This window comes from Nilaparvata lugens, chromosome X, assembly GCF_014356525.2.
Source record: "Nilaparvata lugens isolate BPH chromosome X, ASM1435652v1, whole genome shotgun sequence".
NCBI lineage: Eukaryota > Metazoa > Arthropoda > Insecta > Hemiptera > Delphacidae > Nilaparvata > Nilaparvata lugens.
This window is the reverse complement of record NC_052518.1, coordinates 101,487,467-101,500,273: the sequence shown is the minus strand read 5'-3', so window position 1 is coordinate 101,500,273 and position 12,807 is coordinate 101,487,467. Positions and strand designations below refer to the sequence as shown.

Sequence of the window (12,807 nt, the reverse complement as noted above, 5' to 3'; positions counted from 1 at the left end):
GTATTATTGCTCATAGTGAGCCGTAAATTCCGCAGTTGAATAGGCGGAAATAGTCAACAACTCATTTTTTAGTTTAGTTTTAAAAAATTTACCGTTCAGTTCTTTTATATGTGTTGGTAACGTGTTGAACAATCTTATACCAGCGCTTCTCACTCCCCGTTGGTAAAGATTTGTTCGATGAACTCCATCTCTTAAATTGTGCCTATATCGAGGTTGCAATTTTGACAAAGTTTATCAGAGTAAATAAGTGAAGAAATTGATGAATAATTGAATCACAATTGAAGAATAGAATAAACTAATTAATTTGAAAGAATAATTCACTTTTAAAAACGTTCCGTAGATCAGATGAATTTGGATGAAAAGTTTAGACCGGGCGCGAGATGTGCACACACCGACTAGACTCCATTGAAAGACAAGGAAACCGCTAATGCTGGTAAGAAAAAGGGACATGCCTGATGTGTTTGAAACGAAAGTAACACGTTTACAAACGTTTGGTGAAAAAGTAACAAATATCTAGAAAGTAAGATGCCTAAAGACAAAATAAATTCCAAAAAATCGAATAGTACAAATATTAAAATTGAAACGGCAAATAACACGACAAATAATGTGAATAATATAGGAAACCAACTTGATTAAAGCAGTGCCGTAGAACCGTAACTGTGACGTCACTGGACAGCGCAGACGGAAAATGACGACATGATGTCTACGTAGTAGCGGAACGAGTAACAAGTGGAACCGTTCCAATAAATGCTTTGTCAGATTTTACATAAACTGGGCCCCTAGTGTCATACGGGGGAATGGCACAATAAGAAAAAATAAGAAATATGTAAAATCTGGCAAGGCAATTGGAAATTGAAAACTGGGCCCCATGTGAGAACCAGGGGAAAAAACAATGAAACCTAAAAATACAAAATGAACCATAAGAGAAAGGGGATTAACTAGAATCCTCATCAATGGGAAGAGGTGCTAAACTCGAAATAGCTCTCTTAAAAGTGCCAGAGGGAGTGAGAACAGTGACAACTCGAACCTTGTCGTCCTTACCGGGATGAACTTCAGTAATGCGCGCCAGCTTCCAAGTGGACTGCGCAGAACCAGGATCCTTCAAGATGACAACCGTACCGACCTTCAAATTTTCACAATCGTTTAGCCATTTGCCTTTTTTCTGAAGAGTGGTTAAATATTCACGAGACCACCTATCCCAAAGCTCCTGGATAGAAACAGCAAGTTGATACCAACGTGAACGATGATCAATGTGTTTGGTGTTAGGCGGTAAGAAGGGTAATGACGTAAGTGGACATCCAATCAAAAAATGACCTGGAGACAAGTAGGCAAGATCATGTGGATCTTCCGACAAGGGAACAAGAGGGCGCGAATTCAAGATGGCTTTGACCTGAGCAGCAAGAGTACAGGTTTCTTCAAAGTTAAATACCTTGTTGAATGTAACTACACGGAATATGCGTTTGAAGTTTTTTACCGCATTCTCCCAGAGTCCACCGAAGTGCGGAGCCCGAGGGGGAATGAAGTGCCATTGGATGTTGAGTACAGACATAGTGTCATGAATATCTGATTTGAGACGATCAGAGGACAAAAATTCGTGGAGCTCACGTAGCTCATTGTTGGCACCAACGAAGTTGTGGCATTGTCCGAAAAAATAGAATGCGGAATGCCACGACGAGCAGAAAACCGAATCAGAGCAGCAATAAATGCCTTGGAAGTAAGTTCCAAGACAGTTTCAATATGAACGGCACGAGTTCATATACACACAAACAGCGACAAGTATGCTTTAGAAAAGGTACGAGATTTGGGGCCACCTACACGGATGGAAATAGGACCGGCGTAATCCAAACCACAATTGTAAAAGGGAAAATTAGCCTGAACACGGGCTGCTGGTAAACTACCCATGATTTGCTGAGAACGAAGAGCCGAAAAGTGAAAACACAATATGCAATGCTGCAATACACTTTTGATGGTGCGACGGGTGGAAGGAAACCAAAATCGTTGTCTTACACTGGCCATGGTGGCCTGCACACCAGCATGACTTAGACGACGATGGAGAGCAACAATCAATGCACGAGTGAATTTGTGATTGCTGGGCAACAATATTTGATGTTTATAATTAAAGGAAGCATTTGCATTTTGCAAACGTCCACCAACTCTGAGCAGAGAATCTGAGTGAATGAATGGTGACAAGGCTTTAATAGAGCTATTAGGCAATAGCTCCTGATTTTGACGCAATGCTTTAAGTTCAGCAGAGAAAGCTTCTTCTTGAATGGATTTGAAGATACAATTTTCAGCTTCTGAAATTTCAGAGATAGCTAATTGACCAAAGCGTGGAGTGACTGAATTTTGTTTCCTACAATTATGAATGAACCGTAGAACATACGCCGTTGTACGAACAATTTTGTGATAGGTGGAGCAACTATTAATTATGCCTGAGATAACATCATTATGAGAAGAAGTGGTAGCTAATACCTGAACTGATTGAGAACTGATTTCCTGAACTGATATCTGAACTGATTTCTCTAACTGATGAGAGACATCATTTGAAGTTAGAAAATTTGACATGACCCTACGGGGAGCGGCCACAGGCGAAGCAGGGAGACACAAATGAGGTGCTGCAATAGGACGAATAGCTTTACAAGAACCAAATATGACCCAACCTAGACTGGTTTTCTGAAGAATGGGAGCGTTTTGAGCTAGATACAATTTACCAGGCTGAAGTACAGATGCGAATATGCCAGCACCAAGTAACAAATCTACAGGCTTAGGCTGATCAAACAATGGATCCGCTAATTTGAGTTCAACAGGAATTGAAATTTTAGAAAGATCAATGTTCACCCTAGGAACATTAGATGATATGCTATCAACTACAATACAATTTTCTTCAACCGACCACAAACGATCAGATGAAGACAAGCAAACTGAATGAGAAATAGATGATTTGGTCTTATTCTCACCTACACTATGAATCAAAGTGTCCGAATACAAAGTAACAAGTGACAATTTTTCAGCCAACCTAGTTGACATCAAATTACAATCAGAGCAAGAATCTAAAAGCGCGGTTGCTTTAATAAATTCCCCACTAGAAGATTGAACCAAAACTTCGGCAGTAGGTAACAAGGCGACAGTTGATTGCTGTTGCAAACACAGTGAGGAAGTGGAGCTCATAGTGACATGAGAGTTTTTCTGAGGCTGTTCTGCATGAGAAACAGCTTGTTTAGTTGTTTCTGCATTCTGAACCATGACGGAATTCAAAACAGCATTCTTACCCTTGGAGGGAGCAAAAGATTGAGAATGAATAACATTTGAAGTTACCTTATCCTTAGAAGTAGGCTGAGTGTCTCGTGATTGAGGATACGACCTATGAAGAACAGTGTGGTGACTCTTGCCACAAAGTGTACACGATTTGTCCGAACAAACATGATTGGGTGTGAAAGGCTTGAGGCAATTATAACATAACCTTTTGTCACGGACAAGTAGGCATGATTTGGGACTTCAAGGAAGCTTTTTTGCTCGAAATCCCCTCCCCCCTCTCCCCCCTCGTCAATCCCGCCTCCCCTTCCCCCCGCCCGCAGGGTGGGGGGTGTTCTAAAAATAGATTTCCCCTTCCCCCTGCCCAGTGGTGGTGAGGGGGATGAAAAGAGAGAGATATATCTTTCTCTCTCTCTTTCTCTCTCCCCTTCCCCCTGCCCAGTGGAGGTGAGGGGGATGAAAAGAGAGAGATATATCTTTCTCTCTCTCTTTCTCTCTCCCCTTCCCCCCGCCCAGTGGAGGTGAGGGGGGTTGAAAAGAGAGAGATATATCTCTCTCTAACCCCTTCCCCTTGTCCAGTGGTGGTGAGGGGGATGAAAAGAGATATCTCTCTCTCTCTTCCTTTGCCCGGGGAAAAAAAAAATTTCCCTTTTTGGAGGAAAAATTCCCTCTCTATACTGACAGATTAAAGTGAATCCATATTTCTACATCTAATGCTATACTGACAGATTGAGGTGAATGCTAGATGAGGGAAAAAATCTCTTTGAGAAATTCCCTTGGTGACAGATTAAAGTGAATTCATATTACTCTATACTAGTGAATCCAGAGTGAGGTCAATGACTCTCTCTCTCTACATCTAATTGAATTGAGAAATTCTCTCGCATCTAATGCTATAAATCTCTACAATGATCTAAGTTCTTTTACATTTTTTATCTGCAATATCGTACAAGCATTTCCAAAGTTCATCGGAATTTTTAACAACAGATAATGACGAATCATTTGTACAATCATAATGTAGATGTCCGCTGTCTAGAATATTGAGCAGTTCGAAAATCTCAGATAAAATCGAAAAGTGTACATTTTCTGTTTTTGTTAACGGTAAATCAACATCTTGACATCCTGTTGAAAATTTAATATTCTTCGCAATTGAATCAAATTCATTAAATGAAATTGACATCAAGAGACGAGTTAATTTTTTGAATTTTGAAAAACCATAACACTGCATCTCACAGATGTTTGACGTGTCTCGAATGAGGGGGAAAGATATATCTCTCTTTCTAAATTGATGAGATGCACGTGTTATAGGGGCTCGTGTACTAAAAGATCACCCCACACGTCTTGTCTGGTCTAGCTCTAAGCAGCAACTAAACTAAAAAACGTGAATGGGATATTGGAATGAAAAATCATTTGAAGGCAGAAAACGTTTATTTACACATTTCGACACAACTATTCATAATTTCATCTTCAATTCTAATTAGCTTATCTATACACAAATTATGAGGACGATAATAACATAGATAGTCTCTTATATCATTTAAATTAACCGTGCTTAGAAAAATGTCTTTCAATTGCTTCGCCAAACTATAATTTTCAGGAGTTGATTTCCTAATTGCACTTTCACACTCATCATACCAATCAATACAGTTTTTTAACCTCACTTCCAATTCGTTGTCAGCAGCCAACCACTTTCTCGGATCCATGTTGTTGAGCGAATGAAGAAAACTAAGTATAGGCAGGAACTATTATAGAGTAATTAAGTGGTCTTTCTTCATTAATTGACGATAGACAACATGTACGCGCTTTATGCAGTCTCAATGCATGCAGGCAATAAACACATTGTAGATCCTTTCCGTTGTAGAAGAATCCATAACAAGCAAAGTTTCTTTTCTGTGAATTCGTGTACATCGGAGCCATTTTCATACTTTGCATTCGATTGTTTTTGCACAAGAAATTATTTGTTTGATACATATTTTTAAACAACAAAGAATTATAATGTTGGGCAGAGAATAAAGCACAGCGAGAATGTGGTCTATTTTTATGAATGTTGCACGCAGCATAACACCATGAACTAGTGAAAAAGCTGAAATCAGGTTTTGGAAAATCCTCTGGTATACATTGAACGTTGCTATGCAATCTTCTTAAAAACTTTGCTTTCTCAGTTCCTTTTGTGAAAATTTTCTCATAAGCTGTAAGGTAATCACGTATTAATGACTCACTGTATTCTAAATCTCCATCTTCCCATTTTATTTTATGATAGTGACGTTCTAACCATGTTACATCGTTATACAATTTTGCACTCAATTCTGTCTTTGCAAATGGTGATTTGAAATGGAACACAATATAATTATTAAACTGATCAATTATGGCAAGTTCTTTCACAATAATTTGATTACAATCTTGTTTAAACCAGTGAAGATCAACCGTAGCAATTTTCGCACTCGCTTCCTTGTCCACTTCTTTCTCTTCGGCGGCCTCGCGGGCTTTGTCTTTCTCCCTCCCCTCAGCGGCAGCGGCGGACTCCTCGAATCCTTCTCGTTTCTCCTCCTCCTCCAGCGGCTTCGGTGTACTTGCTTCATAATAGAAACTATCAAGATCGCACTGAATACCAATAGAGCGAGTTTGTGGTTTGTCCAAAATATCAGAACACAAAGAATAGGACATGTTGCCTGTTCAAAGGTGAAACTGATAATGAACTAAATTGAGCAGAATGCATACCTTATATAGCCGGCGCGCTCTATCAATAAAATTACTGAACTTCTTTCACCATGCTCGTGAGAGGTGTGTATTCCATCACACGATCGCTAATTAAAACGCAATAGGCGGAAGTATTTGCAGGTACTGCACTTTTAAATTCCATTTCAATACGAACATCTGTCGATGATTTCAAATGACTTGGTTGGTGTGAACAATCTACAACAATCAGCGGTGTTGATTCACAAAACGTTTTAAAATCGATTTCTGTTCCGAGTTCGCTATTGATTGAATGATTATAATATGAGGGCGCGAAATCCAGGAACATCTGGTATAAAACTTCCTTCTTACCTAGCAGATTTTCATATGGATAATACTCACTGTTCAAATATACTTTAACATTGTAAATACTGCAGCTATCGAAATTAGATATTGATTTTTTAATTTTATTCTTACGATCAGTTTGAAATGCAATTATAACGTATTTTGGACTATCAAAACTCGATGTGGTACGAACTGCCCAAGAATGGTTAAGTGAATTTTGCAAATTTGGTAATTCACAAATTTCCCAATGGCGGAAACCTAATTTCAGTGGTGTGTCAGCATCAAGCAGTCTCAAAAATTTCAGTCTTACATGATCTTCTAAAGTTATGTAGGGCATTCTCCATTGCAGTTTTGTAATTTTCACACTAACGCTTGTTTCACTTTGAGACTCAACACAATTTAGATCTGTCGGTGACCTCAATAAGACGAGTTCCTGTTTCAAATTTAAAATTATTCTTTGAAAATCTTCAAAAAACGGGAGGATTAATTTCAGCGGTACACAGAAAGTGAATGTATTATCCGTTAGCTCATATCCTGCTCTGTCAAAACCAGCCAAGTGATATGTGTTTTTATCGAGAGTATTTTTCACCAATATAGCTTTAATTGTGGATGTTAATCCAATCAATCTTGATTTAGAAATTTGCTGACCTGCTAATTCATATCGTATTTCGTCAAAAGGGTTGCCGATTACGTTACTGCTTAATTTATAGTCTGCTGCAACTGGTGCATCGGCTGGGTCTGTTCCCGGTTTTGTACAGTTAACTGTTCCCTCAATCAATATGAATGATTTACAAGGTAAAGAATAGACATCTAAAGAATTTATGCCAATACGTGCCTCGTCAGAGTTTTTTATTTCCTGTCCCGAATAAACTGTATGAGTGTGAAATTGGAATTTAGTAATATCATTATAAAACTGAAGGTCTGTCTCCACATCCAGAATTTCACTAATTGCCGCTCCCCCTCCTAACATTTCGCCAATCAACTATAAAACCCAACTTTTCTAATATTCTCGCGCTTTTAGCCGACAAAGCACGTTTGTTTTTAGGTGTTGTCGCTATCGCGTTCCTTTCTCTAATGACTTGATTGGTCTTATTCGAACGTGGGTTGAAAATAAGATAACCCATTACTTTTCACGTATGTGCAACCTAATTGTAATTGTATCTCCGCGGAAATCAATAAACGATCCGTTCTGGTCCGTTACCTTTACATTAATAGTTTGAATTCGATGCGTATTCAAAGGTACATAAATAATCGGTGATGGTACTTCGTTTATTAAATAACCGCTAGGAACCTTTGGTAAAAATTCGTAGATTATATGTTTTTGTTTTCCCTCAGAGTAACTGCCGCAAGCTAAATTACACTCAACTACAATACTGTCAACGCTTGTTATGTTAACCAAATGTTTGGAATAATGCCATTTATTTGGCTGCAAAACAACATTATCAAAACCAAGTATCTTAGCAATCGAATCAGAACGTGTTAAATCAATGGGTTTATCAGAATGAATTTCAATCTTCATAGTATTTACGTTTGCACGTATAATAAGTTTATTCTTCTTGCCATCAATATTCAATTTATTCTTTAAAGATTTTATAATATCCTCAACTTCATATGCACCAGTATCCAACTCGATTAATCTATCACCATATTTGAAGCTGGAATTTGTTCCTTTGTTAATGTTTGCAATACTATTGTAACTGGAAAAATTAATCAATCCAATTTCCCATTCACGATTTTTATCCAATTCTATAATTTCTTGTAAATGTTCATAGAGGTTACTCGTGTTAGATCGTAATGTAATAACCACCATCTTGTGTGTTCAGCACAAACACTTAATTACAACTGATTTGCAAGAAACAATAATGTAAGATGACCACAAAAATCGCTATTTAATGGTTGCATATGCTCTACATTATAAAATATATTTACTCCATTTTCTTTTTTCCAATATTTGTCCAATTCGTATGGAGGTTGTAAATTTCCAATTGGATCAAAATACCAAACATTAGAACCAACTTTCTTATATGCTACCCAATGTGTGCCATCCTCGCTTTCCCTTGCTAAATTCACAATGGCATTCTCGTTTTTTAGAATTTTTTGGGTAATGCATCTAGCATATATATGCCTCTTAGCTGAATCTGTAATAATTTCGACCAATCAATCAAATCATAATTACTCAATTCTCCTTCAATATTCATGCCTTCTTCTTCTTCTTCTTCTTCCTACTCTTCTTTGTTGTTCTACGTTTCTTAACTTGAGGGAATAAACTCACTCCATATGATGATGGGGGTAGGGGTGGAACTCTCTCCCCACTAATACTAGGAAAAGGCTTCAAAAAATATCCTTTTCCTGCAATATGCTTTTTCAACTGAGCTATAGCTTTGCGTCTAATTTCGTTACTATAACTTCTCCTCTCATTCTTCTTCTTCTTCTTCTTTCTCAAAGACCCACCAAACGCCGCTTTAGCTTTCATGATGTTTGTAACAAGATAGCTAAGTGCTTTCTCGGCAAGGGGTGTTTGTGGATTTTTGAAAATGTCCCATGCAGCGTTTGCTAGAGCTCTGTCAGCTACCGCCCGAGTTTTATTATCGCTATTTTGAGTATAGGCTATATCATGTATCTTGCAAGCTCTATCTAATGAATTTATACCTTGATCACCTCTCTTTAACCTTTCATTAACCTTGGTCCCCGGTCCGCAATACTCGTATCCCGGAATATGATATTCTTCCCCCAGGTTATCAATTACCTTATTTAAAATAGTTGATGTCACATTACCTGCCAAACCTGACACACCTTTAAAAACTCTTGCTGCTGAACTCAAGATTCCTTTACCCCGTTTCCTCGAACTCTGCTTTTTTCTCCTACATACCATTTTTCATTACCTTTCAACTCAATGGTTGAACATTAACTGAGGTTAATTAATCAATACACCAACTTGAATTGGTTTAATTTTCAATCGAGTTGGAAATGAATTCATACCATGATTGCTATGATACATTGCTTGAATGATAAGAATATTATTTCAAATCTGAAAGGTGAATGCGATTTGAAAAGGGGAGAAATGATGCTGGCCCACCCACATCTGTAGGAGCACGTGCGAACACGTGCTAATGTAGGAGGGAGCGAGAAGCCGCCAGCACTTGCCTGCACGGCTGTGTGTGTGTGTGTGTGTGTGTGTGTGTGTGTGTGTGTGTGTGTGTGTGTGTAGCGGAATAGACTAGTGAGCATGCTCACAACAAACTATAAAAGACGCACTCACCTTATTTGAATATCATTCACAACAGAGCAGCTGAAGCATTTCTTCTTCTGCGTGTTTCTACTATTCATTACGAACTTATCAACAACGGCAACAACAGGTAAGAATTGAAAACAATTTTTTATCAAATATGGACACATTTTATTGAACACTACTATTACATAACATATTTAATGCAAAACATGTTAATGCTCACCGACATAAATATTGTCAAATGCCAAATTTGCTAATTTTGCACTTAATAATATTTATGTCTGTCAAAAAAGCATTAACATGCTTCACAAAGAGACATAGGGATTTACAATTTTTGTTAAAATGTTCAATGTCTTTGGAGGTCAAACCGCGGCTATACCTCTCCGGCATGTATATGTCCGTCAGTCGTACAGATGTTAAATGCACTTTTAAAATTACCCGGCGACCATGTTGGTTGGTAATCTGCCATACCCCCACGATGGGGTACGGCGTGTCCTCCACCAACTGCCGGAGAGACGTCCACGGTTTCTCAGTATGATTTATAATGGCGAGCAACTCCTCCGTCTCCACGTCCATCTCATTCTCCGCTTCCTCCTCCTCCCTTCGACGCACCTCCTCCATCAGCGGTAGCATGGATGAGTTCTCTTCCGGAACACGTTTCTGTTGAAAAAATATTTCATTAGACTCTTATTTGTTTCAGGTTATAAAATCATACGAGAGAGGGAGAACTTGCTCAACAGATTCACTATTCAAAATTGAAAGTAAGTAATAACTCGGAAATTCTCCGATTACTTGAACTCAATTCAAATTGCTAGATAATTGACTCAAAAAATATTTCACTTCATTACATGTTCATTTTTATCAACAATAATTTTGTTTCACACGAAATATTATAAACAGTTTATGCATGTGAACGCATTTTTCATAATTCAAATAACAATGTATTATTCGAATCAATATTTCAGTTCATTACATGTTCATTTTTATCAACAATAATTTTGTTTCACACGAAATATTATAACAGTTTATGCATGTGAACGCATTTTTCATAATTCAAATAACAATGTATTATTCGAATCAATATTTCAGTTCATTACATGTTCATTTTTATCAACAATAATTTTGTTTCACACGAAATATTATAAACAGTTATGCATGTGAACGCATTTTTCATAATTCAAATAACAATGTATTATTCAAATCAATATTTCAGTTCATTACATGTTCATTTTTATCAACAATAATTTTGTTTCACACGAAATATTATAAACAGTTTATGCATGTGAATGCATTTTTCATAATTCTAATAACAATGTATTATTCGAATCAATATTTCAGTTCATTACATGTTCATTTTTATCAACAATAATTTTGTTTCACACGGAATATTATAAACAGTTTATGTATTATTCGAATCAGTAATTTGATATAGTAAGTAATATATATATATATAAGTAATAACTCGGAAATTCTCCGATTACTTGAACTCAATTCAAATTGGTAGATAATTGAATTGTTTCATGCAACATATTCGAATTTATTATCAAAATTACTAAAACATGTTTTGAATTTTTACACAAATTTCAATGCAACCATCATGAGAATTTATCTGTGTTCGAATTGTTTTGATAGCACAATTAGAAGTCAAGCTCAGTCTTCGCTCACAGTATAAGAATCAGTAATGACTTGTAATGCACGCAAGAGATTTTATCCATTAGAAATTAGTTTTAAAAATTCACATTTTATAAAGATTTTGTGCACATTACATGTTAATACAATAATAATAATAATATTTGTTGAAACTAACCTTTGATTGAGTGAGCACCTCCTCCTCCTCTTCCCCGCTAACTTCAGGCTCCTCGAACGTTAATTTCCTCTTCGCCTGCCTCTCCCTGATGCTGTTTGATAGGGTTGTCAGCACCGCACGGCGCAGTGCCCAGGTAGTCGGTAATGATTGAGGGAGAGGACTGTCCCCGATGATGATCTCCTCACCCCTCTCTCGTTGTACGAAGATTCCCTGTCTCTTCAGGGGTGAGGCGGAGGAGGAGGCGGGGGAGGCAGCGGAGGCGGCAGCGGCAGCAGCAGCAGCAGATAAGCCGGCACACGACTCGGCAGCTTTGCGCTGCCAATAGTTGAGCACACGCTGCGGGGGTGGGCTATCTGGTAAGATGAACGATGGAGAACTCATCTCGTACGATGTGTGAAGTATACTCAAATCTGTCTCTGATGTGAATGATAATTTTCCTCTCATCACTTGTGTTTATATAGCATACGTTTCTCTCTCTGTTCCAGGCACGTGCGAGCGAGAGTGTGCTACAAGGCGAAAAAAATTCGAATTTCTCCCCAACAACACGTGCTCCCAGATCGTTATCAGATTGTAAGTATCCCACACACGATCATTTTTCAAATAGCATCCATGTGTTAGAAGACGAAAAAAAAAAATCTCGTCTAGAACTCAGCATGAGACTTCACCTGCTAGAAGCTGAAATCCCCCATGTCTACGGGAATAAAACATCTAGCTTGATTCTAATTTTATAATTCAAATCAATGTTAGATCCTTCAACATGGAAGTAAGAGGACCTCATTTTTCAAACATGAATCTTATCTTGTCAGTGTTTTCTATCATCAATGAGATAACGCATTTTAATATTTAACCAATCTAATGTATTACAGTAGCAAAGTTGTTGCATTTCATTTATTTACAATATTGCACACATACTTGATTTTGATCTTTCTTTGTCAATCCTGTTCTAACCCTGTCTCATCTGCAGAATCTCGTAAAAAATTCCAGATAAGTTGATTTAATTGTTCTTCTGTTAAATGAGCATTGTTTTCTATTATAACCTTCTTAATTCTATTGATAGACTGTTTAAGGATTGCACACTCACATTTATATGAATCTGGGCGGTCCCCATTCCCCCAGAATTTATCATATGATGTACCATATAAATCACAAACAAGAATATGATCGTATCCATCACTGAAGCAAGAACCTAATTTTTCATAATCTCTCACAAAAGTTAAATATTGTAGATTTGTCCATCCTTTTTCTGCTAATCGCTGCAATATATCTAGGTGTGTGTCCAAGAGTTCACTTAATTTATATTGATATCTCATTTTTTCTAAAGGAACAGAATGGTATTCACTTAATTGATTAAAATGTCTATCTATAATGAATTGAACGCACAAATCTGAAGACTTTAACTCAGACTCCACACCAAACACATTATCCATCTCAGTACAGTAGCTTGATGTTGTATCAGCAAAGACAAGATCGCTACTAACAGATTACCTTGCTCTAGCTTATTATT

The 12,807-nt window shown here is 37.4% G+C and overlaps 1 protein-coding gene across 1 annotated transcript; it reads right to left on the bottom strand.

Moving 5' to 3' along the window:
- Positions 1-2,569: 2,569 nt before the first annotated feature.
- Positions 2,570-11,793, bottom strand: LOC120354722. The gene is made up of 3 exons (XM_039442165.1): positions 11,304-11,793; positions 9,876-10,156; positions 2,570-2,615 (listed from the first exon to the last, which is right to left on the bottom strand). The coding sequence occupies exons 1-3, from the start codon at positions 11,745-11,747 to the stop codon at positions 2,570-2,572; spliced, it is 771 nt and encodes a 256-aa protein (XP_039298099.1). The 5' UTR covers positions 11,748-11,793.
- Between the last annotated feature and the right edge of the window lie 1,014 nt (positions 11,794-12,807).